This window comes from Hylobates moloch, unplaced genomic scaffold (genome assembly GCF_009828535.3).
Source record: "Hylobates moloch isolate HMO894 unplaced genomic scaffold, HMol_V3 SCAFFOLD_20, whole genome shotgun sequence".
Classification (NCBI taxonomy): domain Eukaryota; kingdom Metazoa; phylum Chordata; class Mammalia; order Primates; family Hylobatidae; genus Hylobates; species Hylobates moloch.
This window is the reverse complement of record NW_026652295.1, coordinates 23,966,334-23,992,587: the sequence shown is the minus strand read 5'-3', so window position 1 is coordinate 23,992,587 and position 26,254 is coordinate 23,966,334. Positions and strand designations below refer to the sequence as shown.

The 26,254-nt window shown below is 40.0% G+C and overlaps 2 protein-coding genes across 2 annotated transcripts in view; one reads left to right on the top strand and one right to left on the bottom strand.

Moving 5' to 3' along the window:
• Positions 1-7,044, bottom strand: part of ACOT13 (acyl-CoA thioesterase 13) — a 35,291-nt gene extending 28,247 nt beyond the window's left edge. Inside the window, exon 1 of the mRNA XM_032140732.2 lies at positions 6,788-7,044. Coding sequence (XP_031996623.1) covers positions 6,788-6,868 — 81 coding nt within the window. The 5' untranslated portion in view covers positions 6,869-7,044. The remainder of the gene's footprint in view (positions 1-6,787) is intronic.
• Positions 7,045-7,123: 79 nt separating this feature from the next.
• On the top strand, positions 7,124-24,481 carry TDP2 (tyrosyl-DNA phosphodiesterase 2). The gene is made up of 7 exons (XM_032140729.2): positions 7,124-7,422; positions 7,509-7,594; positions 15,694-15,867; positions 16,525-16,616; positions 19,931-20,049; positions 21,295-21,465; positions 23,387-24,481. The coding sequence occupies exons 1-7, from the start codon at positions 7,168-7,170 to the stop codon at positions 23,666-23,668; spliced, it is 1,179 nt and encodes a 392-aa protein (XP_031996620.1). The 5' UTR covers positions 7,124-7,167; the 3' UTR covers positions 23,669-24,481.
• Positions 24,482-26,254: the final 1,773 nt, after the last annotated feature.

Below are 26,254 nucleotides of genomic sequence, written 5' to 3'. Positions count from 1 at the left end.
GAAATTATAATGCTCTTTCTAGATACTGGGCTTTATGTTAAAAAAACAAAGACACATATACACTAAATTATTGGTTAGAAAAATAAAATTTTCTTAAGGGGTTAACTTACTCTTAATAAATTATAAGAGAATTTGCCTGTGAATGGTGGCATCTGCCTGTAATCCCAGCACTTTGGGAGGCCAAGACAGGCAGATCATTTGAGGTCAGGGGTTGTAGACCATCCTGGCCAATGTAGTGACACCTCGTCTCTAACAAAAATACAAAAAATAGCCAGGCATGTTGGCATGTGCCTGTAGTCCCAGCTACTTGGCAGGCTGAGGCACAAGAATTGCTTGAACCCGAGAGGCAGAGGCTGCAGTGAGCTGAGATTGCACCAATGCACTCCAAACTGGGCAACAGAGCGAGACTCTATCTCAAAAAAAAAAAAATTATAAGAGAATTTAATGTTTTTTTAAAAACTGAAAGTCCAATTTTATTGCATCTTGCCGTTTTTTTTTCAGCTTTCCCTCCCCTTTAAAAAGGCACATTGTCTTAAAGGTCTAAAGGAAGTGTTTTCTTCCAACATAATGTTCTGTGCATTGCAGAAGGTCTTTTCTTTTGCTTTTTGGTAACTGACCTAACACAGTTTACATTTTGTTGAAATAATTCCTATGTTTAGGAAAAAACTGAGATTGAAAAAATTTTTTTTAATTAACATGATTACAACTGGGTATTTTCCTGTATGTGCTTTTAAAGTCCTTGTGACATTAGGTTACAGGGCTTTGACTCCTGGGTCTAAAAAGGACACCAAGTCTTCCTAAATCTTAAACACTGACAGCAATTGAAGCTGTCATCTTCAGGCCCTGTAGAAGATGCCAATCAAAATAAACTGCATTCCTGAGATACAGGGCCAGAAATGAAAGGCATTCAACTCCTCAAGGCCCAGAGACTATCAAAGAAGAGGTGGGCACGTGAGAATGTAAGGTCCAAATTTGAAAGATAAAATAAGTTTGGTTTCTCTATAAATTAATCATGAATGTCAAAGGCACAATGATGTAAGATCAGCTTATGGGTCCCTGTAATCAGATTAACAAGGTTTTCTTGACACATTAACTGACTCCTTAATAAAGTTTATAAAGGCTTATGGAAGTTATATCTTTTGTTTTTTTTTTTCGAGACGGAATCTCGCTCTGTCACCCAGGCTGGAACCGCAGTGGCTCAATCTCAGCTCACTGTAACCTCCGCCTCCTGGCTCCAAGCAATTCTCCTGCCTCAGCCTCCCGAGTAGCTGGGACTACAGACGCATGCCACCACACTCAGCTAATTTTTGTATTTTTAGTAGAGAAGGGGTTTCACCATGTTGGCCAGGATGGTCTTGATCTCCTGACCTCCTGATCCACCCACCTCGGCCTCTCAAAGTGCTGGGATTACAGGCGTGAGCCACCATGCCCAGTTAGAAGTTACATCTTATGGTCAAGTTTAAAATTTTATAGATTGTTTATAAAATTTTGAAAACAAATTTAATTAGCTTCATGCTGTTTTTATTAGGGCTTATTGTTTGGAAAGTTAAGTCTCCTCTCTCAAAGAATGAAGGTTTTCACCTTTTTATGAAATCCTTGAGTTATCACTTTGGTTAAATGAATGATTTATTTTATAATGACCTGTGATCCTATTTTTGTGATATCAGGTGTTTTAAACATTTGATTTTTGACAAACTTTCCAAAATCAAATTACAAATTATGTCTTTTTCTGACCTAATTAGTCCTTTAAGATATTAGGTTCCCTAAAGTCCAAAAATGGCATAATTTGGCTTATTTGGTACAAAAATTACACAGGACGCATTGTCAAATCTGCGACAGTGTTTGGCTTTGAGATGTATTTGTATAAATATGTTATTGGTATGTGTTCCAAAATTCTGGGAAATTCCTGTAATTCTGATATGATCTAGTGTACATTATCAGTAATAATCATCATTGTTATGTTAAAATTATTGTGTGCTACAGAGGAGAGGTAATAAATTTCCTTGTCAATTGTGTCTTTGACTATGGTTGCCCTAAAACTTTTAGTCATCCACGCACAATTGTTGTGTTGTTTTGGTCCTCTTTAGAAAGTGTTTTTTTTGTTGTTGTTGCTGTTGTTGTTTTTTGAGATTCATTAAGTGTTTTATTCTTGATAATGTTTTCTTTGTTAAATTTGTTTTTTTAAATTATACTTTAAGTTCTAGGGTACATGTGCACAATGTGCAGGTTTGTTACATATGTATACATGTGCCATGTTGGTTTGCTGCACCCATTAATTCGTCATTTACATTAGGTATTTCCCCTAGTGCTATCCCTCCCCCATTCCTCCACCCCACAACAGGCCCCAGTGTGTGATGTTCCCCACCCTGTGTCCAAGTGTTCTCATTGTTCAATTCCCAACTATGAGTGAGAACATGCGGTGTTTGGTTTTGTGTCCTTGCGATAGTTTGCTGAGAATGATGGTTTCCGCTTCAGCTTCATCCATGTCCCTACAAAGGACATGAACTCATCCTTTTTTATGGCTGCATAGTATTCCATGGTGTATATGTGTCATTTTTTCTTAATCCAGTCTATCATTGATGGACATTTGGGTTGGTTCCAAGTCTTTGCTATGGTTAATAGTGCTGCAATAAACATAGGCGTGCATGTGTCTTTATTGTAGCATGATTTATAATCCTTTGGGTATATACCCAGTAATGGGATGGCTGGGTCAAATGGTATTTCTAGTTCTAGATCCTTGAGGAATCGCCACAGTGTCTTCCACAATGGTTGACCTAGTTTACACTCTCACCAACAGTGTAAAAACGTAACTGTTCCTCCACATCCTCTCCAGCACCTGTTGTTTCTTCTTGAATACAGGTCTCCAATAACTTTGGAGATTGTTAGATGAGAATAGAGGAAAAACTTTCAGAACTCACAGAGAGGTAAAATGCTCATGAATATCAAGCAGAATAGGAATTAACTACACGGACTGAACTAATCTTTTTGACTTTTTGCTTAAAACATTGCTGATCTTTTGCTTTGTTTTTCAGAGTCTTGAAACTTTTCTTTTGAGCTATTGACAGCTTTTAACAATTTAGTATACTCCGATCAACAAAATTTGGAGCATATTTGTTTCTCTCCACCTGATTTCTCCAGAATTTGTAAACTATTTGTGAGTATTCTTAACTTGTGCCAATACAATTATTTGCATACATGCAATAAGAATCTGTTTTCATTTATAACAGGACATAATTGGAGAAACTGATTATTTTGCCAAGGCTTTGAGTGGAATGGTGTACTTTCCTTTAAGTAATCAAACCTGACTTATGGAGCCAATAAGCCCTTGGGAAAACTGGCCTTATACTTTACACAGTCCCTGTACAGGGTTTCTGATCTGTGCTAAGTAAAAAATGTCATTTTCTGACAGGTCCAGGAGCCCCTGGTTTATCATGGAACATCAAAAAGAGAGGAAATTCACCCTACTCATAGGTATTTGATGGTACAAATCCATGGCTGCGCTTGGCTTTAAAAAAATCTTGGCCAGGCGCGGTGGCTCACGCTTGTAATCCCAGCACTTTGGGAGGCTGAGGCGGGCGGATCACGAGGTCAGGAGATCGAGACCATCCTGGCTAATACGGTGAAACCCCATCTCTACTAAAAATACAAAAAATTAGCCGGGCATGGTGGCAGGTGCCTGTAGTCCCAGCTACTCGGGAGGCCGAGGCAGGAGAATGGCGCAAACCCAGGAGGCGGAGCTTGCAGTGAGCCGAGATTGCGCCACTGCACTCCAGCCTGGGCGACAGAGCGAGACTCCGTCTCAAAAAAAAAAAAAAAAAAATCTTATCTGAGATTCCTGCTATGGAACAAAGTTCCTTCAAAGCCAATTTTTAAAAGCCTATGTGAAAAATAATTATTCTTGCTACACTTTATACAAATAATCTAGTCAAATATAATAAAGCAAATCAGTCCTACCATGATTTGTCTTTAGTAGAAATGGAAAACTGGAGAGAGAAAAATTATGTTTCAAAACGTATAGTCCACTTGTTGTTGGATATTAGCCTTGCCTAATTTTTCCAATTTTTATTATTTTCTACAGTTTAGGCTGAATTCGAATTTTTCCTGGCTACAAGTCTCCAAAATAATATTTTTAATTTTTTTCTTCTTTCTTTTGCTTTTTTTCCTAATTATGAGTCACTGAAAACAGCTGTGCTTTTGTAAAGCCCTGCAAACTGAAGCTAGACAACTTAAACTTTAGAAGAAAATAACAGCAACCTATTTACACACATAAGCCACTTTCATACCTGCCTACTGATGTATGGACTTCAGAATAATGTGGCCTATGTATATTTTCCAGAATTGTTCTTTTGTTTGTTGTTTTTCACCCTTCCTCCCCCTATTTTCTCTTCACAGGACATGGGAGTTCACAGCCTTCTAAAAATTAGCTTTCTTAATAACTTGGGACTTACCTGTCTAGGAATAAACCATCCTAGCATGAGAGATCAGATGAAATCTGGGACCAAAGACTCATTTTTCTTCTAAAATGCTTTCTCCAAAAAATTTCTTTTAAAAAAAGAAAAGGGGGCAAATGTAAAGGAAAATATCTTGGGCCCCCAAATCACTAAGTTAAAAAGAAAATTCAAGCTAGGAACTGCTTAGGGCAAACCTGCCTCCCATTCTATTCAAAGTCATCCCTCTGCTCACTGAGATAAATGTGTATCTGACTGCCTCCTTAGGAAAGGTAAATCAGAAACTCAAAAGAATGCAACCATTTGTCTCCCACCTACCTGTGACCTGGAAGCCCCCTTCCCGCTTCAAGTTGTCCCGCCTTTCCGAACCCAACCAGCGTTCATTTTACATATATTGATTGATGTCTTATATCTCCCTAAAATGTATAAAACCAAGCTGTGCTCTGACCACCTTGGGCACATGTTGTCAGGACCTCCTGAGGCTGTGTCACTGCGTGCGCATCCTCAACCTTGGCAAAATAAACTTTCTAAATTAACTGAGACCTGTCTCAAATTTTTGGGGTTCACAAGGTTTAGTTATAAATGCTTCTTATGGAACATGATTTTCTTACAAGCGAGGCAGGAGAATAGGATCTGCAGGCAGGGAACCTAGGGCTGTTTCATGCCAACTTCCTAGAACTAAACTGAAAGTATAACCCTAACTTTCCACACCAAGTAACAAAAGAACCAGAGGCTTCTCCCTTTCCAAACCCCCACCTTTTCTGTGTGGCAGATGGGAAACTGAAAGTACCTCTGATTGGTTGCAAAAAGCAAAATTACGCTAAGAAGTAAGTTATCCCTTAAAAAAAAAAGTATTCTTTCTGCAACCAATGGGATCTTCCCATAGGAGTGTAACTATGTAACTTCACTTCAGCCTCTGATTCCACGCCACATCTTCGTTTGCATATAAGTGCAACTTTGTAACTTCACTTTAGCCTCTGATTGGTTGCTTTTCACAGCCAATTGTGGGTCACCACTTCATTTACATGAGATGAGTACCAAGTGGCCAATAGGAGACTTCAATGGGGTATTAGGGCCCTTGAGCTGCTGCTCCACACCCCAAACACAGGAGTGTCCTTTCATTTTCAATAAATCTGTGCTTTTGGCGGGGCATGGTGGCTCATGCCTGTAATCCCAGCACTTTGGGAGGCCAAGGCAGGTGGAGCACCTGAGGTCAGCAGTTTGAGACCAGCCTGACCAACATGATGAAACTCTGTCTCTAATAAAAATACAGAATTAGCCAGGCTTGGTGGCGCATGCCTGTAATCATCCCAGCTACTTGGCAGGCTGAGGCATGAGAATCACCTGAACCTGGGAGGTGGAGGTTGCAGTGAGCCGAGATCGTGTCACTGCACTTCCGCCTGGGCAACAGAGCAAGACTGCATCTCAAAACAACAACAACAACAACAAACAAACACCTTCAAGGCCTGGCGTGGCAGCTCACACCAGTAATCCCAGCACTTTGGGAGGCAGAGGCAGGCGTTTCACCTGAGGTCGGGAGTTCGAGAGCAGCGTGACCAGCATGGAGAAACCCTGTCTCTACTAAAAGTACAATATTAGTTGGGCATGGTGGCGCATGCCTGTAATCCCAGCCACTCGGGAGGCTGAGTGAGGCAGGAGAATCGTTTGAATCAGGGAGGTGGAGGTTGCAGTGAGCCGAGATCACGCCATTGCACTCCAGCGTAGGCAACAAGAGTGAAACCTCATCTTAAAAAAACAAAAACAAACAAACACCTTCAGGCTTTGTGAGTGCTGGTCTCAGAAAAGCACTCAGTCTTCCTCCAAGGGCTAACTTACTTCTTCAGGAGTTGCGTGCCTTTGAGAAATTTCCCAAACCGCTACAGAGGAACAACTTCTCCCTTCGTTCACCACTCTACCAAGCACTTGGCTTTTGTACCTTATTGCAATTACTTAATCTTCTAATCCTCTAGAGCCTAGAGAATTAGACTGTAATGTGCCTTAAATGCAGAGGTTTCTCTTACTCTTCTCTGGAGCAATGCAGACGTTTGTTGGTCGAAGGATCAAACTCCAAAGTCCCTCCCAGCCTTGGAACTGAGGAATTCTGTCTCCACGAGTCATAACCATACTTATCTATGTTTAGATAGAGAACTTACACGTTCGACCCAGCATATTTAGGAGCTCCATTAAAGTAATAATCATTATTACTAAGGTGAATTTACAGGCGTACTAGAACACAACCTAACAAGAGATAATTATTCAAAGCTCACAACGGCACCAAGCACGGTGCTTTCTTTCCTTCATTAGAAGCCACGGCTTTGCCTCCCATACCTTTCCCATACCTTTCCCAAAACTCTCTCAAAATTGCGAGCCTTGGTCATGGCCTTTATCACCTCCCGCAGAGTCTGAGTCATGCTGGTCATCGTGGACGGTTTTCCAGCCTTTAGGCTTTGCACGAGAACTAACTTTGGAAGAGCTGGAAAGTCCAGAAGTTAGTGAAAGAAGGACACAGAGGGCGAAGAGCCTGCACCTTTCTCCGCCCCTAGGAGCGCAATCACGCGAGCTGGCAGACACGGTGGTGCGCGATTTGCTCACTGACGTTCCCTGCACCCTTGTGACCAACCGCGCACGCGCGCTTCGCCCCCACTGCCCCGGCGGCTCACTTGCTGCGCATCTGCACCAGTTCTCCGAGAGCGGAGCGTATTTCCCCGCCGGGCGGTTGATGCGGGAGCGCCATGGCACAGGCGCCTGCGCAGAGCCGCGCGTTGGCCTCCTGTTCCGCTTAAAGGGGCGGTGCAGAGGCGGCAAGAAGATGGAGTTGGGGAGTTACCTGGAGGGCGGGAGGGAGGCGGCGGAGGAAGAGGGCGAGCCCGAGGTGAAGAAGCGGCGACTTCTGTGTGTGGAGTTTGCCTCGGTCGCGAGCTGCGATGCCGCTGTGGCTCAGTGCTTCCTGGCCGAGAACGACTGGGAGATGGAAGTACGCTTTTGCTGTCCTCGCTTCCCGCTCCATTACCTAGGTCGGTGGAGCGCACAAACCTCATCCCTTGTGCCTTTGTTTTTCAGAGGGCTCTGAACTCCTACTTTGAGCCTCCGGTGGAGGAGAGCGCCTTGGAACGCCACCCTGAAACCATCTCTGAGCCCAAGACCTAGTAAGTGATGAGGGGAGCGGGAGCCAGTCCGGACGGAGGCAATTTGATACCAGGTTGGCCTGCGCGTCCTGGGACCTGCCGTGGAGCTGGGCGGACGATGCTGAGGCAGATCTCCAAGCTGCGTAGCCAGAGGAGCAGGGCTTGCGTTGCTGCTGCTGCGCGGAGATGCGCACCAGCAGCGGATCTAACACTCCCCCAGACTGTCACTTCGAACGTGATTTGGAGTCCAGGGAGGAAAAAATGGAAATGTCATGTTTAACTCAAATGATAGGAAATAAGTAAGCGAGAGGTTTGAAACAAATGAACGAAGGCGAAATCTTCTATCAAAGAGTGGCAACTTGGAAGTCTCCTTGCTTCCTGTATTGTTTATTTATTCTAGGCCCTAGGCTGGCCAGCCAGAATAATAGGTTTGTTGTTGTTGTTGTTGTTATTATTTTTTTAAATGCACACCTACTCCTGTTATTTCAGTGCCCCTCTCCAGTTCCTGCACTACTGCTCTTAAAAAGTGTAGCTGCCTTACAAGGCCGTCTACTATTTGGCTCCATAACTTAGAACCTGCCTTTCCAGGTTCCAGGCCTATCAAACTTTTACTTTTTTCCAACGGGTCATTTTCTCCTGTCTTTGAACCTTCGTAAAGATCTTTATTACCTGTGCCTGGAATTTTTTTCTTTTTCCTTCCTTGCTAATATTTATCTTAAAGGCCCAAGCTGAGACATGATTTATCTCTGGGAAGCTTTTCCTGATGTCCTAAGTCTGGGTAAGGTTCCCCTTTTAGGTACTCTCGTAGCATCCTGCATGACCCCTGTTATAATAACTTAGTCCGTATTATAATTGCTGTTCATTATTTTATGTCTCCTACGAGACTGCACGTCTAGTAAGGAGTATCTGTTTTGTACATTGTGAATTTCCCAAAGTCTGACACAACATTTGACACATAAGCTCCCAGTAAATATGTACTGAATGTATAAAATTCTCCCAGCTATATGTACAACGTGTAAAATTGTTGATAGTGGAGACTGTATTTTGCCTTTGGTCTTTTCAGCTACACTGGCTTACAGATGTGATAAGATATTTTCATTAGGTTCCTTTCTCTGTCTTGCCTCTTGTTGGGGAATTGTCTACTCATCCACAGTGATTTGTCTCTGGCTCCCGTTTTACTAACCAGAGCAAGTTGGACTAGGAGGTGTTCGCCTAGCTCAAACTGGCCAGTCAGATCCTCTCCTTGGTTTCAGAATTGGGACCAAGAGAGTCAAGTCTGAGTCTTCCTATGGAGCTGGAACTGTAACATGTTAACTTAGCACCTGTGAGGATTCATACATATCTTTTTTTGTGTACAGAGAAGCTGAGAACAGACGTCTGCAGAGAGAGAATGAAGCAGAGGGAAGTTGAAGTGTAGGATTGAGAGAAAGCCCTTAACAGCCCTTCCTTAAACATGGCTGTATTTCTGTACCAGGCTCTGTGACATGTTTGTTTCCTTATACATTCTCCTGTTTTGGTCAAACCAACCTGAGGTAATGTCTGTGAGTTGCAACAGACTATATTGTAACCAATAAATAGTAACAAAATAAGTGGATTTCCTGGAATAGGCCCTCAGAAAAGATGCGGATCAAGCTGAGCAATGGTGTCATGGCTATTAGGATTCTCTTACCCCGGAATGGTAAATTGGCAAAAACAAGCAAAGGTGTTGATCAGGCTGTGATCTCTTGACTCTCAGAACATAGGTCAAGTATGAATGAGAGTGAGGTTTTAATAGTTTGCTGAAGAGAGAAAAATGGGGAAGGGGCAAACTTCAGCGTGTTTCTAAGGCCTGTGCATTCACAGAGCATGACCTGATTAGATTTTTGATGTTGGCTTTGAGAAAAATGAAAGGAAAAAAACAATTGATTGGAAGATTTTATGACCAGAAAAACTCAACCCTGCTGAGCAAGGGCATTGGCTGTCTTAAATGAATGGCACAGGAATCTCAATTCTGGAGTGAATTCCTGGGATATCAACAAAAATTGAAATTGAACACTAAAGTGATTTAGCCCCTTACATTAGAATCTATCTTTAATGTCTCTGATGAGAGACAAGAGAAATCCTCTTAAAACAGCTATGCTGAATCTTAGCTGCATGTTGGAATTATCTGGGGAATTAAAAAAACCAGAGATTCTAATTTAATTAGTCTTGAGTGGGGCCCATTACTCCTCATTGGCTTTTTTTTTTAATTTTTTATTAGCTGTGCAGGTAATTCTAATGCAGAGTCAGCATTGACAGCCCATGTCCCAGAGCCTTGTTACTTAGAGTGTGGACTCTGGACCAGCAGCGTGCCACTACTACTTGGGAATTTGTTAGACATGCAGAATCTTAGGTCTCACCCAGACCTACTGAATCAGAATCTGTATTTTGACAAGATCTCCAGGTGATTTAAAATTGAGGAGCACTGGCCTAACACTTAAAACCTAAGACACCAGATACACTGACAAAAGCGCTTCCTCCTCTGCTTAGGAATGAAGTCAACAAATCATGCCCCTAAAGTTTGCCAGTCCCTCTCTGTTCCCTTAGTATTTCTTTTTTTTTTTTTTTTGAGACAGAGTCTCGGGCGTCTCGCTCCGTCGCCCAGGCTGGAGTGCAGTGGCACAATCTCGGCTCACTGCAAGCTCCGCCTCCCAGGTTCACGCCATTCTCCTGCCTCAGCCTCCCGAGTAGCTGGGACTACAGGCGCCCACCACTACGCCCGGCTAATTTTTTGTATTTTTAGTAGACACGGGGTTTCACCGTGGTCTCGATCTCCTGACCTCGTGATCTGCCCACCTCGGCCTCCCAAAGTGCTGGGATTACAGGCGTGAGCCACCGCGCCCGGCTGTTCCCTTGGTATTTCTGTTCAGCAACGTTTTAGAGTTTATTTCCCTTTTCATTTTTCCAAAAGGAAATTTTTAATACAGTTGCCTGGTTTTTCTTGCTGCATTAAATATTAAATATTGTGAGTGTTGCATAAATTGCAGAGATACTTGTATTAGGTTCTTGTGTTGCTGTAAATACCTGAGACTGGGTGATTTATAAAGAAAAGAGATTTGATTGGCTAACAGTTCTGCAGGCTCTACTGGAAGCATGGCCCCAGACTCTGCTGGGCCTCAGGAAGATTTCATTCATGGCAGAAGGGAAGGGGGAGCCCAGGTATCACATGGAGAGCGCAGGAGCAAGGGGGTGGGGTGGTGCCACATACTTTTAAACAACCAGATCTTGCAAGAAGAACTCAGTATCGTGAAGATAGCACCAAGACATTAATGAGGGATCTGCCCCCATGACCCAAACACCTCCCACTGGACCCCACTACCAACATTACGGATTATATCTCAACATGAGATTTGGAGGGGACAAACATCCCAACTATATCAATATGCAATTGGATTACAGTGAAACTAGAGGAGGAAAGGATGGCATAGTGAATAAGAGCATGGACTCTGGAGCCAAAATGCAAAGGTTCTAAGTCCACCTGTGCTATTTAGTAACTGTGTTACCTCTCTCTACCTCAATTTCTTTGTGCAGTGGGGATAGTAATATGGTTCTAAGTCCACTTGTGCTATTTAGTAACTGTGTAACCTCTCTCTGCCTCAGTTTCTTTATCTGTGCAACCCCTTCCTCATGGGGTTGTTGTAAGGATTAAGTGAGCTAATAGATGTAAAACACTTGGAATTATGCCTGGCATATAGAGCTCAGTAAGCATAAGCTATGATTAATGACACCAGCACGCTCTCCCCATACATCACCCATGACAGTCCACCCGTTGAGGAAAGTAGGGGTTGTGTTTACAGTTTTATGAGGTAGATTGAGTTATAGTTGGACATCTTTAAACTTGGAAAAGAAGGTGTGTGTGCCGGATAGGTAAGGGATCTAATGCGATTAACAAACACCTTTGTCTATGATAGTATATATATTTTTAAATTCAATTATGAAACAGAAGATTTGACAGAAATAAAGAGCTAATAATTTCTCCTTTCTGGTTTTAGTGCTTTCCATAAAAAGGAAATAACATCTTTGATCAGGCATGGAATCACTTGGCTTTTTCTCTCTGGTGGTAAGATGAAGGGGGCCAGCCCCTCCACACCTGTGGGTATTTCTCGTCAGGTGGGACAAGAGACTGAGAAAAGAAATAAGACAGACAAAGGGTAGAGGAAGAAAAGTGGGCCCAGGGGACCGGCGCTTGGCATACGGAGGACCTGCGCCGGCACTGGTCTCTGAGTTCCCTCAGTATTTATTGATCACTATCTCTACCATCTCGGTGAGGGGGATGTGGCAGGACTAGAGGGTAATGGTGGGGTCAGCAAGAAAACATGTGAGCAAAGGACTCTGTGTCATAGATAAGTTTAAGGAAAGGTGCTGTGCCTGGATGTGCACGTAGGCCAGATTTATGTTTGACTTTACACAAACATCTCAGTGCAATAAAGAGTAGTATTGCCGCCAGCATGTCTCACCTTCAGCCATAAGGCCGTTTTCTCCTATCCAAGTAAATAGAATGTACGATTGGGTTTTATACCTAGACATTCCATTCCCAGGGACGAGCAGGAGACAGATGCCTTCCTCTTATCTCAACTGCAAAGAGGCCTTCCTCTTTCACTAATTCTCAACACAGACCCTTTTCGGGTGTCGGGCTGGGGGACAGGCAGGTCTTTCTCTTCCCACGAGGCCATTATCTCAGGCTGTCTCAGCGGGGAGAAACCTTGGACAATACCCAAGCTTTCTTGGGCAGAGGTCCATGTGGCCTTCTGCAGTGCATTGTGTCCGTGGGTACTTGAGACTGGAGAATGGCGATGACTTTTACCAAGCATACTGCCTGCAAACACAATTTTAACAGAGCACATCCTGCACAGCCCTAAATCCATTAAACCTTGAGTCAATACAGCACATGTTTCTGCGAGCACAGGGTTGAGGCTAGGGTTACAGATTAACAGCATCTCAAGGCAGAAGAAATTTTCTTGTACAGATCAAAATGGAGTTTCTTATGTCTTCCTTTTTCTACATAGACACAGTAATAGTCTGATCTCTCTTTCTTTCCCCCACAGTAAGATGTTGAAAAAAAGTCTAATATTAGCTCATTGTTGAATAAGAGAACTTTTAGGTAGGATGAAATTCACAAAAGAAAGTTTTGTGCTTTTTTTAATGCTCTTGAAGGTTATTTTTATGTAAAAGGAAGATAATGCAAAATATTTTATGCTTCAAAATTGACGTTAAGTTCATCTAGCACCCAGATCATGACCTCTAAATACCATTCTTCACTGAAAGGAACAAGGGCTTTTTAGAAATGATTGATTTCATAGAATGGAAGGGGCTTAATGTAAAAATTAAAAAAGAAGTTAAAAAGAAATGACTGATTCCAGAGCAGGGGCAAAAAAAGTACAAGATGAGCCTATGATATCTGTAGTGTTAGAAAGTAAGGAGGTGCCCAGAAAATGTTGGGGATGTGCCAGAAGGGCACAAGACCTAGCTTAAAAGCTGCCTACCCTCATTCCCCATGAAATGTGGTATAATCCAAGCAACAGGATGCTTGGTAGGAATAGATTACAATCCATAAAAAAGAGCCCATACTGATATAAATACAGTTGTCCAAGAGAGAAGGGAACATTTTTCCTTACAGTAGAACTCCATCTATTAAATGTGGAAGGCATGAGGAATTAGAAAAAAATCTTCATTTGGGAACTGCCATATTGATAATTATTTCAGGCAGTTATCATCAACAGATACTAAAACTAGTAGGAAAGTTCAGTGAACAACAGCATGTTTACATAATCACAAAGTACTTTCCCACAAAATACTATGATGGGGAAAATTATAACTTTGTAGTGGAGAAATCTGGTTAACAACACTTTAACCAAGTGATCAAAGCTAACATCACCAGGAATGGGACAGCTCCATATCAGATGCTTGATATGATGCATTGCAGAGGAGATGCTATCACTTCTGTGACATTCCTGCCAAAAAAATGCATAATCTGAATCAAATAATAGGAAATCATAAGCTCAAACTGAAGGACATTCTGTAAGATAAATGGCCTGTACTCTTCAAAAATGTCAGAATCATGAGAGACAAAGACTGAAAAACTGTTCTGGATTAAAGAAAATTAAAAGAGACATGCCATCTAAATGTAACATGTGATCCTGGATTAGGACACTAGTAGCACAATTGGCAGGATCGGACTAGGTCTTTAGATATTATTAAATCTAGCCGTAGGAGGCAATAAGAAAAAGAAAAACTTATATCATGATAATCTTCCGACTTGATGATCATACTAGAGTATACTGTTATGCACCACATAACCACATCTCAGTTGACAACAAACTGCATAAATGAAGATCATCCCATAAGATTATATTACTGTATTTTTGCTATACGTTTTCTATGTTAGGTATTTTTAGATACACAAATAAGTGCTATTGTGTTACAGTTGCCTACAGTATCCAGTATAGTAGCATGCTGTACAGGTTTGTAGCCTAGGAGCAATAGGCTAGACCATATAGCCTAGGTGTGTGGGAGGCTGTACCATCTAGGTTTGTGTAAATTATGATGTTTGCATAATGATGAAATCACCTAATGACACACTTCTCCAAATGTGATGCATAACTGCATATGTAAGCATGTCTTCGTGTTTAGGAAATAATACAAAAATATTTAAACAAATGGTTCAGAATAAAAAGAATAAAGCAAGTAAATGTTAAGTAAAATGTTAATATTTGAGGAATCTGGGTGAATGGTGTAAAGGAGAAAAGTTAAAATGTTGGCATTAAAATTATAAATTCAAACACTATTTTAAAAATTCATGAATAGTTTATGAATGCTTAGGAGTTACCTTTTAATAAAGTTTGTCCCTCCACTCATATGTCTGGGGCATTGGTTGGGGGAGCAGATGGTGGAGTCAAGATACATATGTCCTTTCCAGCATGGCAGTCTCAGGGTGGTTGGACTTTTTACATGGCAGTTCCAGGGTTCCTGGAGGGAGTGTTCCAAAAGCCTTGAATGGAAGTGGCAGATTATCTTAAGGCCAAGCCTCAAAAGTCCCAGAATATTCTTTCCCTGTGGTAAGCAAGCCACTAAGGTCCAGATTCAAAGGGGAGGGGCATTAGGCTTCATCACTCAAAGAGGGGAGTAGCAAAGGATTTGCAGTTCCTGTTTATCTGCCACAATGAGATCTTATTTAACATATGATTTTAAAAGATTCCAAAAAGATGTAGAAATCCTACATTTCTGAGTCTAATTTGGGATCATAGTTTATACAATTATTCTAGTGACACATGTCATTGAAGGATATTAAGTTGTCTATAACTGCCTAAGTGAGCAAACATTTGGACAGTACAATAAGTATCTATGAACCCGAAAGTGTCTGAGACAGGTCTAAATCAATTTAGAAGGTTTATTTTGCAAAGGTTAAGGACGCACCCATGACACACCCTCAGGAGGTCCTGACTACCTTGTGGACATGTGCCCTAGGTAGTTGAGGTACAGCTTGCAAGTCAATACCCTGAGACACCAAGGGTTGCAGCAGAAAAAAAATTTTAATTGTAAGGCCGCCAAACCAGGGGACTGGAGGAATCCTCAGATTCTCCTTGAGAAGTTTGGAGCTTGAGACTTGAGAAGTTTGGAGTGGACCAAGGTGTGAGGATTGTTGATTGGTCAGAGTGCAATGATGAAGTCATGGACTCTGGAGATGAAGAAACTGCATTCTCATGCTGATACGGTTCTTCTGGGGGTGTCTTCAAACTGGTTGGTGTCAGCTTTCTGCTGGAATTCAGCATCTGAAAAACATCTTAAGCAATTCTTAAACAAAAGCCTTATGATTCTGATGTCAGAGATCCTACCCATAGGAGCAATGGGGATGCAAGTTGTCAGTATATAGGGCTATGGGATGACTTTCTGTACAAAAAAGTGGGCCAAAGTACAGCGTGATTAATGCTTAATTATATTTCTGTCTAGAACCTGGCATGCAATTCTTGTTAACCTTGTAAGGACAGTGTCACTTTTAGGGCTCTTTTAAAATTTGTCTGTAAAATGAGGGCTACAAATACAAAATAATTCTTAATCAATTTATAGATTATTTGCAAAGCTGTGTTTTATTCCAATCTTGCCAGTGTTGACCTAACCAATGAAGAAACAACTGATTCCACCACTTCTAAAATCAGCCCATCTGAAGATACTCAGCAAGAAAATGGCAGCATGTTCTCTTTCATTACCTGGAATATTGATGGATTAGATCTAAACAATCTGTCAGAGAGGGCTCGAGGGGTGTGTTCCTACTTAGCTTTGTAAGTATTATCACTTCTATTTAATAGTAATGTGTCTTATGTATATACAAAGTAACAGTTCAAGATTGTGGGCTTTAGAATTAAACCTAAGTTCAATGTCCAGCTCTGAGAAGAAACATCTGAAAGAATTGAGCCGATTGCCTCTGAGAGCAGTATTGCAGGCTTCAGCAAAGAGGGAACACTAATTTTCATTAGAAGACTTTTAGTACTGTTTTCTTCTTAAACTTTGTTTATCGTAACTACGTGAAATTAAAACTACCAAAAAGATCTATTTGTGCCTCATATGGCTCTGTGACCTTGGGCAAATCACTTAAGTTCTCTGGACAGTTTTCTTCATTGTGGATAATAACTGCTCCAAGAGGATTGAAAGAAACATTGAAAGCATCTCTTAGTGTGTAGGACCATTGAAGTCTCTCAGTATGGTGGTTTCTATTGTCAGTTTTTCTAGCTCTTTTTGATATGTTTGTTATAGTACTACATGAATAAATAGCACACATCTTTCTCATTTTAGAGTTATCAAAGATCAGCATAAACACTCAATATTAAGTGCCCTAGAGGGTTTTTTGTTTTTGATATGTTGTGGGATTTCCTTCATTTAGGTAGCTGAAAATGAAATGATATACTTGGTATTTGTCATAAATTGATGTTTTTCATTAGGTACAGCCCAGATGTGGTATTTCTACAGGAAGTTATTCCCCCATATTGTAGCTACCTAAAGAAGAGATCAAGTAATTATGAGATTATTACAGGTAATAATTTTTGTTATTCAACTTGTCTTTTCTTTGAAAAACAGATCAGCGAAAGAGATAAATCAAAGTTGGTCTATTGGGACATAGAGAGGAAAAAGCACAAATAAATAAGTTTGAGAAAAATAAGCAAGACACAGGATACTACAAGAACTATAGGAGGATATTTTATACAACTTAATGTTAATAGTGTGAAAAGGTTAATAAGTGAAAAGGAAATGGATGATTTTTCAGGAAAATATAAATTACTAAAATTTGAGAAACTGAATACCTTTTTGGTGAAATTCAGTTGTTAAAAGTTTTAACTGAAATAATCACATTGTGGTTATGCTTTTTCATAAAGTCTTTATTTTATGATTCCTTATTTATCTTGTTGTTCTTGTACTTTTTTTGCCCTGAGTAATTTAGTTTTTAAATTTTCCATCTATTTTGTTTTTGCTAAATATATTTAAAATAAAAATAGTTTGGCCACATCTCATGATTTTCATATACAGTCTTTCCTTGGTATTCTCAGGGGATTGGTTCTAGGGTTCCTCAATGGATACCAAAATTTGCACATACTCAGTTTCCTCAGTCTGCTCTGCAGAACCCATCTATATGTGAGCACTCCATTTCTGTAGGTTTCATGTCCTGGGAAGACTGTATTTTCAACCCGCATTTGGTTGTGGATGCAGAACCCACAGATACAGAGGACCAACCATATTTATTGAAAAAATATCTGTATAAGTGGACCCTTGAAGTTCACTTGTGTTGTTCAAGTGTCAACTGTATAGTGTTTTCTTTGACTTCATTTTTATATAGTATGTGATTTTTAATTTCAACTGACTCCTTAATCGAGAATTTCTAGGGAGAGGGTTCTCTCTCAGTCTGTGTGTGTCTCTCTTTATGGAACTTTTTTGTATTCTCTTGGGGATTCTTTTAGGATTTCTGATTCCCATGCTTCCTTCTTGGTTTACTTCCTTATTTTATTGGAGCACCTTCTCTAATTAATTTCTAAGAAATAGTGCATGGATAGTGAAGTTTTTGAATCCTGGCGTATTTGAAAATGTCTGTGTTGTAGCTTTGTAGTTCTTGATAGTTTGGCTGAAGATAGGTATCTGGGTAAATAGATGTTTTCCTTCAGAATTCTGAAGGCATTCTTCAGTGTCTTCTAGTTTCCATTATTGATGATGGGTGATAAGGCTGATGCCGTTCTAATTCTTATTCTTTTCTTTTTTGCTACTCTCTGGAAGCTTTGAGGGTCTTCTTTTTAACCCTCATGTTCTTTGGGTCTGTTTAAAATCTATTGTACCGAATGCTTGGTGGGAACTTTTAATCTGTGGAATTTTAATATGTGGAAAACCTTAGTCGTGGAAAATCCTTTTCTCTCTCCCTCCCTCCCACCATTCCCCTTGCCTCTCCTTTCATTATTTTCATTATTTCTCTTTCCATTTCTCCCTGTCTCTTCTTTCCTCCCTTATTGTATTTTTACTCCTCCCCTTTTTCTGAACTCCCTCTGTTAAATGGTGGACCTCCTGGGTTGATCCTTGAATTTTCTTAACTTTCTCTTATTCTCCTATCTCTATTGACTGTTTGTTCTACTTTCTTGGCAACTATCTTGACTTTTAGATAGCATTATTTTAATTTCCTAGGCCTCCTATTCACTGAATATCTTTTTTATGGCATACTTTTCTTGGTTTATGGATTCAGTATCTTTTTTGTTAGTTTTTTGTTTGTTTCAGGTTTTAATCTCTTTTCCTGCATTGTTTTTATTTCCTTCTTTTTGTTTATTTTGATTATGTTATGTCACATCAGTATCCATCATGTCATGTTAGACATGTTCCTTAAATATGTAGGGATCTTTGGCTTTTGGTTCACATTTAAACACCAAACACTAAAATGTTGACTACAGTTGAATATGCCTGAGCAAGGCTAAGTAGTTTACCTTACTGGAGAGGGGTGAGGGATTGATTATGGGGCAAACTGCTTATTCATTTGAGGGAGACCCACAATTGTCAGTGTGTTGGTATATACAGGCCTTTAATCTGAGGCCATTTTGTTTCTCCAAAAAAGAATTATTTAGCTTTCTGCCTTCTGGGTGTTGGGGCTGGGGTGGTGTGCTTGTTTTGCCTACCTTCTGGAAGCAGGTCAGGGGAAGGGAGCTGAGTAGGCACACTTTACTTAATCAGTGTTCAACCCATTCCCCTAGCAGCCCTGGGCTAACATGCATGCCCCTCCCTGTGACTGGTGACTCTGGAGCCTCTAAAATTTAGTTCTCTGTAAAACTGTAGTCTCCTGTTAATAGAGGACAGCCACTTAGCTCTAAGGAGTTGAGGAAACCTGGGAGTCGTTTAACCCCATATCCAGACCTTGAACTGGCCCTCCTCTTCTTAGCTCAGCACCTTACCTTTTGTGGTACCTTTATGTTCAAGCACTAAGTGTTTCCAGATTTTGGTGGAACAAATCTGCTTGCTTCCTGTCTATGGTTCTCTGCTACAGTCACTCAAGTGGTTTCCTTCTGTTTTGATAAACCAGTTACCACTTCTCCATCTGTTTTCTGTTTTCTGAAAAGCTATTTGGAAGCTTTCATTCATGGCTTGTACTCCTATTTTCTGTTCTTGCTGGTTTATGTCTTTCTAGATTTTTATTCATTTACTATAATTTTTCTGGAACTTCTACTACAAGAAGTAGTAAGTGGATATCAGTTGGCCACAGTTCGTCTCATCTACTCCGTGTCTTTCAGAAATTTCTCAAATTTTCTCATCTGATATTGGCAGCATTAATTTTTGGCACTTGTTTACATTTATTTATTTATTTATTTATTTATTTATTTATTTATTTATTTTGAGATGGAATTTCACTCTTGTTGCCTAGGCCGGAGTGCAATGGCACAATCTTGGCTCACCGCAATCTCTGCCTCCCAGGTTCAAGTGATTCTCCTGCCTCAGCCTCCCGAGTAGCTGGGATTACCATGCCCTGCTAATTTTGTATTTTTGGTAGAGATGGGGTTTCTCCATGTTGGTCAGGCTGGTCTCAAACTCCCGACCTCAGGTGATCCGCCCACCTCGGCCTCCCAAAGTGCTGGGATTACAGGCGTGAACCACTGTGCCTGGTCTTTTTTTATTTCTTCTAAGCTTCTAGTTAAAATTTGGGAGAGAGGAGGTAGACTTGTTTGGCCATGATGAACTATTTTGAAATAATAGTTTACTTTAAAGATTTAGATCCATGTAAATATCTGTTACCTGTTTGCTATAAAATTCTTCAATAGGCAAACTTGTGGTAAACTGAAAATAACTTTGACCTTCTCAACCTAAATTCTTTTCCACAAACATTTGTAGGTCATGAAGAAGGATATTTCACAGCTATAATGTTGAAGAAATCAAGAGTGAAATTAAAAAGCCAAGAGATTATTCCTTTTCCAAGTACCAAAATGATGAGAAACCTTTTATGTGTGCATGTGAGTAATGTTTAAAAATTGATTGTTTTATAAAAAAAGATTTTTTCATAGTTTTGTGTTATTATTATTTTTAAAACCATTGCCTTTAGAGAAAAATTTGCTTCACACACGTAGATTCTTTTAGATAGTCTTTAACACTTTCTAAAATTAAGTTTTTACGTAAATTTTAAATGCAGATAGAATTCTCAGTCTATTTTCTTAAGAATATTTGAGAGTTTGCTAACATTTACATTTGCTTCCTAAAGTAATGTTTTTACTTTCTACTTTATACATGCTACTATATTGTACTCTATGAGACTTACAAAAATGAAAAATAGATCTTGCTCTCATATATAGATTAGTAAGGGAGAGTGTATATATAGTAACTAAAACATAAGAAAGGCATAAGTGCCACAGGAGAGGTATAAATGATGTGTGGAAGTTTAGAGAAAGGAGAGATGACTTTTAGCCAGATTGTTTAGTGAGAGTTTTATAGAGGAGATGGTATTTGAATGAACCCTGAAAAATATGTAAGACGTAGACATTAAAAAGAGTCCAAATAGAGGAACCACCATGAGCAAACTTTTGCAAGTTGCAAGAGGTGTACATGTATGAGTATGAATGAGCATTCTATTCAGTTGAGTGTAGGGGCCATGGAGAGGCAAATGTGATAGGTTGAGAAGTAGGCAGGCTCCTGATTATAGAAGAGCATGAATGACCAATATGAAAGAGTTAGACTTGGTTCTGCAGGCACTTAGTATAATGATAGATTGTACATTGTTGGTGTCTTAATTGCAAATGGTAAATTATTCTCATTCAGTTAACTGACTTTTTTGGAATACCTGTATGCCAGGCTCTTAATAATACAGCAATAAATAAGAATCATCTCTGCTTTGCAAATGACTTATGGCTTTGTAGGAGGGAAATAATTGTCCTTTTAATTTAGCCTAGCGGGCTTTAAAACAGTCTGTTCAGCATGCTTTAGGTGTATTGAGGAGGGAGCCGCTGATGGCCTAGGGACACTGGGGAAAGGTTCACAGTGGAGGTGACATCTGGGGGTAGGTCGTGCTTGCTAAACTGTCGTCTTTGGGGACAGGGTTAGTGCTTTAATACTTCTTTTGATCCAGAGGGATAGGCATAGTGCTGATTATACAGTTTCAGTTTAGTAAATATATACCATTTGACAGAACAATCTGCTGATTTTGTTATTAAATTTCAGTATTAATAGTCAGTGGACAATTTTAGTGACTATTTGTCCTGTTGCAGGTGAATGTGTCAGGAAATGAGCTTTGCCTTATGACATCCCATTTGGAGAGCACCAGAGGACATGCTGCAGAACGAATGAATCAGTTAAAAATGGTTTTAAAGAAAATGCAAGAGGCTCCAGAGTCAGCTACAGTTATATTTGCAGGAGATACAAATCTACGGGATCAAGAGGTGAGTGACAAAGTCAGTTCGATGTTTGAGGACAGATTATTGCTATGGAGACTAAATTAGGTTCTTTTGACCAAAGCTGTTAAAACTGGGACCTTTAGTCACTCAAAATGTCTTAAGTGACCTTGCAATTCAGCAAATATTTGTTTAGCCTATGCTGTACGCCTAGGGGAAGACGGGGCTCTTTTTGGAGGAAAATAAAAATGTGCATGAGAAATAGACAACACTAACCTATATGGGTGTATATGTGTGTGTGTTTGTGTGTGTGTATGATTAGAAAGATAGAGAAAATGATTTTAGAAGAGTTTAGAAAAGGTGGTTTCTTTGCAGTATTCCTAGGTGCAATATGAGAACAGTGGAAAGATTTGACCATGATAATTGTTCCTAACTCTTTTTTTCTGAGGTTTCCTTTTCTTTTTTCTTTTTTGGCTTTTATTAGCCTTTTTTACCCACTTTTCCTGCCACCACCATGCCCGGGTCTCCAGGTCTGAAACAAAGTCTCTTTCTCCTTGCCTATAGCTCAGGTGAGACACAGTGGGATTTTTCAGGATCTTAAAAAATTAAACATAGAATTACTATGTGATGCATCAATTACACTTCTAGGTATAAATACCCAAAAGAAGTGAAAGCAGGGATTTGAATATATTTTGTCTACCCATGGATGTTCACAGCTGTGTTATTCACAGTAGCCAAAAGGTGGAAGCAGCCCAAGTATCACTGACAGATGAATAAACAAAATGTGCTATATGTATACAGTGGAATATTATTCACCCTTAAAATGAAGAAACTTTGACACATGCTACAATATGGGCGAATCTTAAAGACATTGTGCTGAGTGAATGAAGCCAATCCAAAAAGGAAAAGATACTGTATGATTCCTCTTATGAATTTCCTAAACTGGTCAAATTCATAGAGACAGAAAGTAGGATGGTGTTTGCCAGGGACTGGGGGTATAAGGGAATGGTGAATTGGTGTTTAATGGGTACAGAGTTTCAGCTGGGGAAGATTAAAAGGTTCTGGAGATGGATGATAGTCATGGTTGCACAACTGTGTGAATGTACTTAATGCTACATCACTGTACACTTAAAAATTGTTAAAATGGCTGGGCACAGTGGCTCATGCCTGTAATCCCAGCACTTTGGGAGGCCGAGGTGGGCAGATCACTTGAGGCCAGGAGTTCGAGACCAGCCTGGCCAGCACGGTGAAATCCCGTCTCTACTAAAAATACAGAAATTAGCCAGGTATTGTGGCACATGCCTGTGATCCCAGCTATGCAGGAGGCTGAGGTACTAGAATTGCTTGAACCTGGGAGGTGGAAGTTGCAGTGAAGCGAGATTGCACCACTGCACTCCATCCTGGGCAACAGAGTGAGACTCCCATCTCAAAAAAAAAAAAAATTTGTTAAAATGATAAATCTTATAGTGTGTGTATTTTACCACAAACAATTTTTTTAAATCCGGGAGTGTGAATGAGCAAACAGAATTAATATTATTAATAAACTTCGAATAAAACTGAAGGCAGTTGAAATTTTTGGATCATATGAATGCTGTACTTCTAAAGTTGTAGACTAAAGTAGAGTGGCAGTTCTGCCTTCTTTTCACTTGAGTTCAGTTTTTAAAAACAGGTAACAGCAGTAACAGGCCATGTATATTCAGCCTTCTAAGTTTTATCTGAAACCCAAAGTTAGGAACCTATTTATGGCAGAAGAGAAGGGGCAAATTCCAAACCTCTCTGGCTGTCTTGATATTTTTATATTACATACTACTATGCAGCATAATACTTTTTATAATGTATCTCGTTGTTTTGCATTTCTGCATTAATAATTTCTTCCACGGTAATAGCAAAAACACCTTTTTTTTTTTTTTTTTAAAGTTAGCGGGGAAAAGGCTATGTGTATCTTAGAGAGTATTCTTTTTCTTTTCAGGTTACCAGATGTGGTGGTTTACCCAACAACATTGTGGATGTCTGGGAGTTTTTGGGCAAACCTAAACATTGCCAGTATACATGGGATACACAAATGAACTCTAATCTTGGAATAACTGCTGGTTATAAGCTTCGTTTTGATCGAATATTTTTCAGAGCAGCAGCAGAAGAGGGACACATTATTCCCCAAAGTCTGGACCTTCTTGGATTAGAAAAACTGGACTGTGGTAGATTTCCTAGTGATCACTGGGGTCTTCTGTGCAACTTAGATATAATATTGTAAAATGCTTTTCAAATGTGAGTTTTGTCCTGATTTTTGCAAATACAATTTCCACCTTCTGGAAAGGTAGGTTTGATGTGGAGGAAATAATGTACTAGATCATTGTCACAGAAAAACCAACTATGATTTGTGGTTGTGTGTTCAGAATTCAACATTAAAGATTAAAGTTTATTTAAATGAACACATTCATGTGTTCAGGATGTGAGGCCATTTAAGAAAAAGGGCACAAAGCCTGTCAGAGTTTTTAACGGTGCTTATAGCTGCCAGCTGGATTCCAAACAGGCACCACATTGTCTCTGAGCTAATGTTTATATTTTTCCATTCGGACACCGAAATAGTTAATATTTAAAACAAGTCTTCAAAAGAAAACATAAGAGATTATTGAGTTCTTGGGACTGGATCGTTTATTTCATAAGTTCAGATCATCTTAAATGAAAATGCCATGATTATCTGCAGTTAAGTAGATGACAGCTATTCTACATCAGACTTGATTTTTGTCAGCTAACTACATAATTGGTAAGCTATAATTGAAACCTTATGGCTTAAAATTCCTTAACTCCTTTTTGATTCATGTTTGTAGTCATGTTGTCAACAGAAGCAAAGTTAGGCTTGATGATGGTTAATATCAGTTTGATAGCACCATGGGACATTTTTCTAACAAAAATAAATGCATAAAGAGACATAGCCTTTTAGTTTTGCTAATTGTAAAATGGAAATGTTTTACAAGAAGTAAGTGCAAATTACTTTTAAGTTTGCTTTAAAGAAAAATATTTTCCCCACGAGAGAAATTTAAATAAAGAATTTTATTTGTTTATAGTTTGTTTTAGTATGTTTTTGTGTCCATGATGAGATTAAATTTTTTATCTGCTTCCTGCTTCTGGCTCTACTGCTGCTTCTTCCTCTTTGTATAGAAGAAAACAGATTTCCATTTGCTTCCCACTCCACCAAGAATTATCAAGAATATGTCTGCTTCCTTTGTCTGAAAAAAAGAAAGCCAGCGAGAATAATTAGAAGTAACAGAACCTTATTTATATCAGGAGTGCCAAAATTTAAACACCTAAAAAAAGACATTTATATATAATATTCCCTTTGTAGTGACAACGAAAAAGAGTTTAAATGTTAATCACAATTTTAATCATTAAAAAATGAGAATAGATGTTAATATAGTTGAGTAGCATACATCATAGAGGTAATACAGTAGTACATTTCTGTGGGAAAAGGGTTATTCTGGCATAAATTGCTTTCATTTAGAAGAGCTAAGTTAGAACTTCAGATCATATTGCAAAACATGGGTAAAAGTCCAAATTCTTAAAAAAAAAAAGTATAGTGTAGTATATTAGATTATCGGCTGGGTGCGGTGGCTCATGTCTGTAATCCCAGGCACTTTGGGAGGCTGAGGCAGGTGGATCACCTGCGGTCAGAAGCAAGACTATAGTCTAGCCGACATGGTGAAACCCCATCTCTACCAAAAATACAAAAATTAGCCGGGCGTGGTGGCAGGCGCCTGTAATCCCAGCTACTCAGGAGGCTGAATCGGGAGAATCGCTTGAACCTGGGAGGCGGAGGTTGCAGTGAGCCGTGATCATGCCATTACACTCCAGCCTGGGTGAGAAGATGAAACTGTCTCAAAAATAAATAAATTAATAATAGTCAATTTGTTTTAAAACCATGGACGTATCATTTCCTTTATATAACTCACAGCATCTACATGAAGTACCTTCTTGTATACTGCTTATGACAAAATCTAAAAAACAAATTAGGCCGGGCGAGGTGGCTCACGCCTGTAATCCCAGCACTTTGGGAGGCTGAGGCAGGTGGATCACGAGGTCAGGAGATCGAGACCATCCTGGATAACATGGTGAAATCCCGTCTCTACTAAAAAATACAAAAAATTAGCCAGGCGTGGGGGCGGGCGCCTGTAGTCCCAGCTACTAGGTAGGCTGAGGCAGGAGAATGGTGTGAACCTGGGAGGCAGAGCTTGCAGTGAACCGAGATGGTGCCACTGCACTCCAGCCTGGGCGACAGCAAGACTGTCTCAAAAAAAAAAAATTATAAATGAAGAGTATAGAGGCAAATCACTTTTAGGCCAGGCGCAGTGACTCATGCCTGTAATCCCAGCACTTTGGGAGGCCAAGGCAGGCAGATCATGAGGTCAGGAGTTCAAGACCGCCCGACCAACATGATGAAACCCTGTCTCTACTAAAAATACAAAAAAATTAGCCAAGCATGGTGGCGTGTGCCTGTAATCCAAGCTACTCATGAGGCTGAGGCAGGAGAATTGCTTGACCCCTGGAGGCGGAGGTTGCAGTGAGCCGAGATCGCGCCACTGCACTCCAGCCTGGGCGACAGAGCAAGACTGTCTCAACAACAACAACAAAAAAAACACTTTTAGTCTGCTTTCATGAGCAATAGTTATCGATGAATTAACCTACTACTTTGCTATATCTTGAGTTTTTTACTTGGAATTTTTCAAAGTTTTTCCAGTGTAGTAACTTTGCTTGCCTTACCTTCCTGCTTAGTGAAATTCCAACGTAGAATCTTCTGGGGTTTTTTTGTTGTTGTTTTTTTTTCAGTCTCAACCTCCTGGGC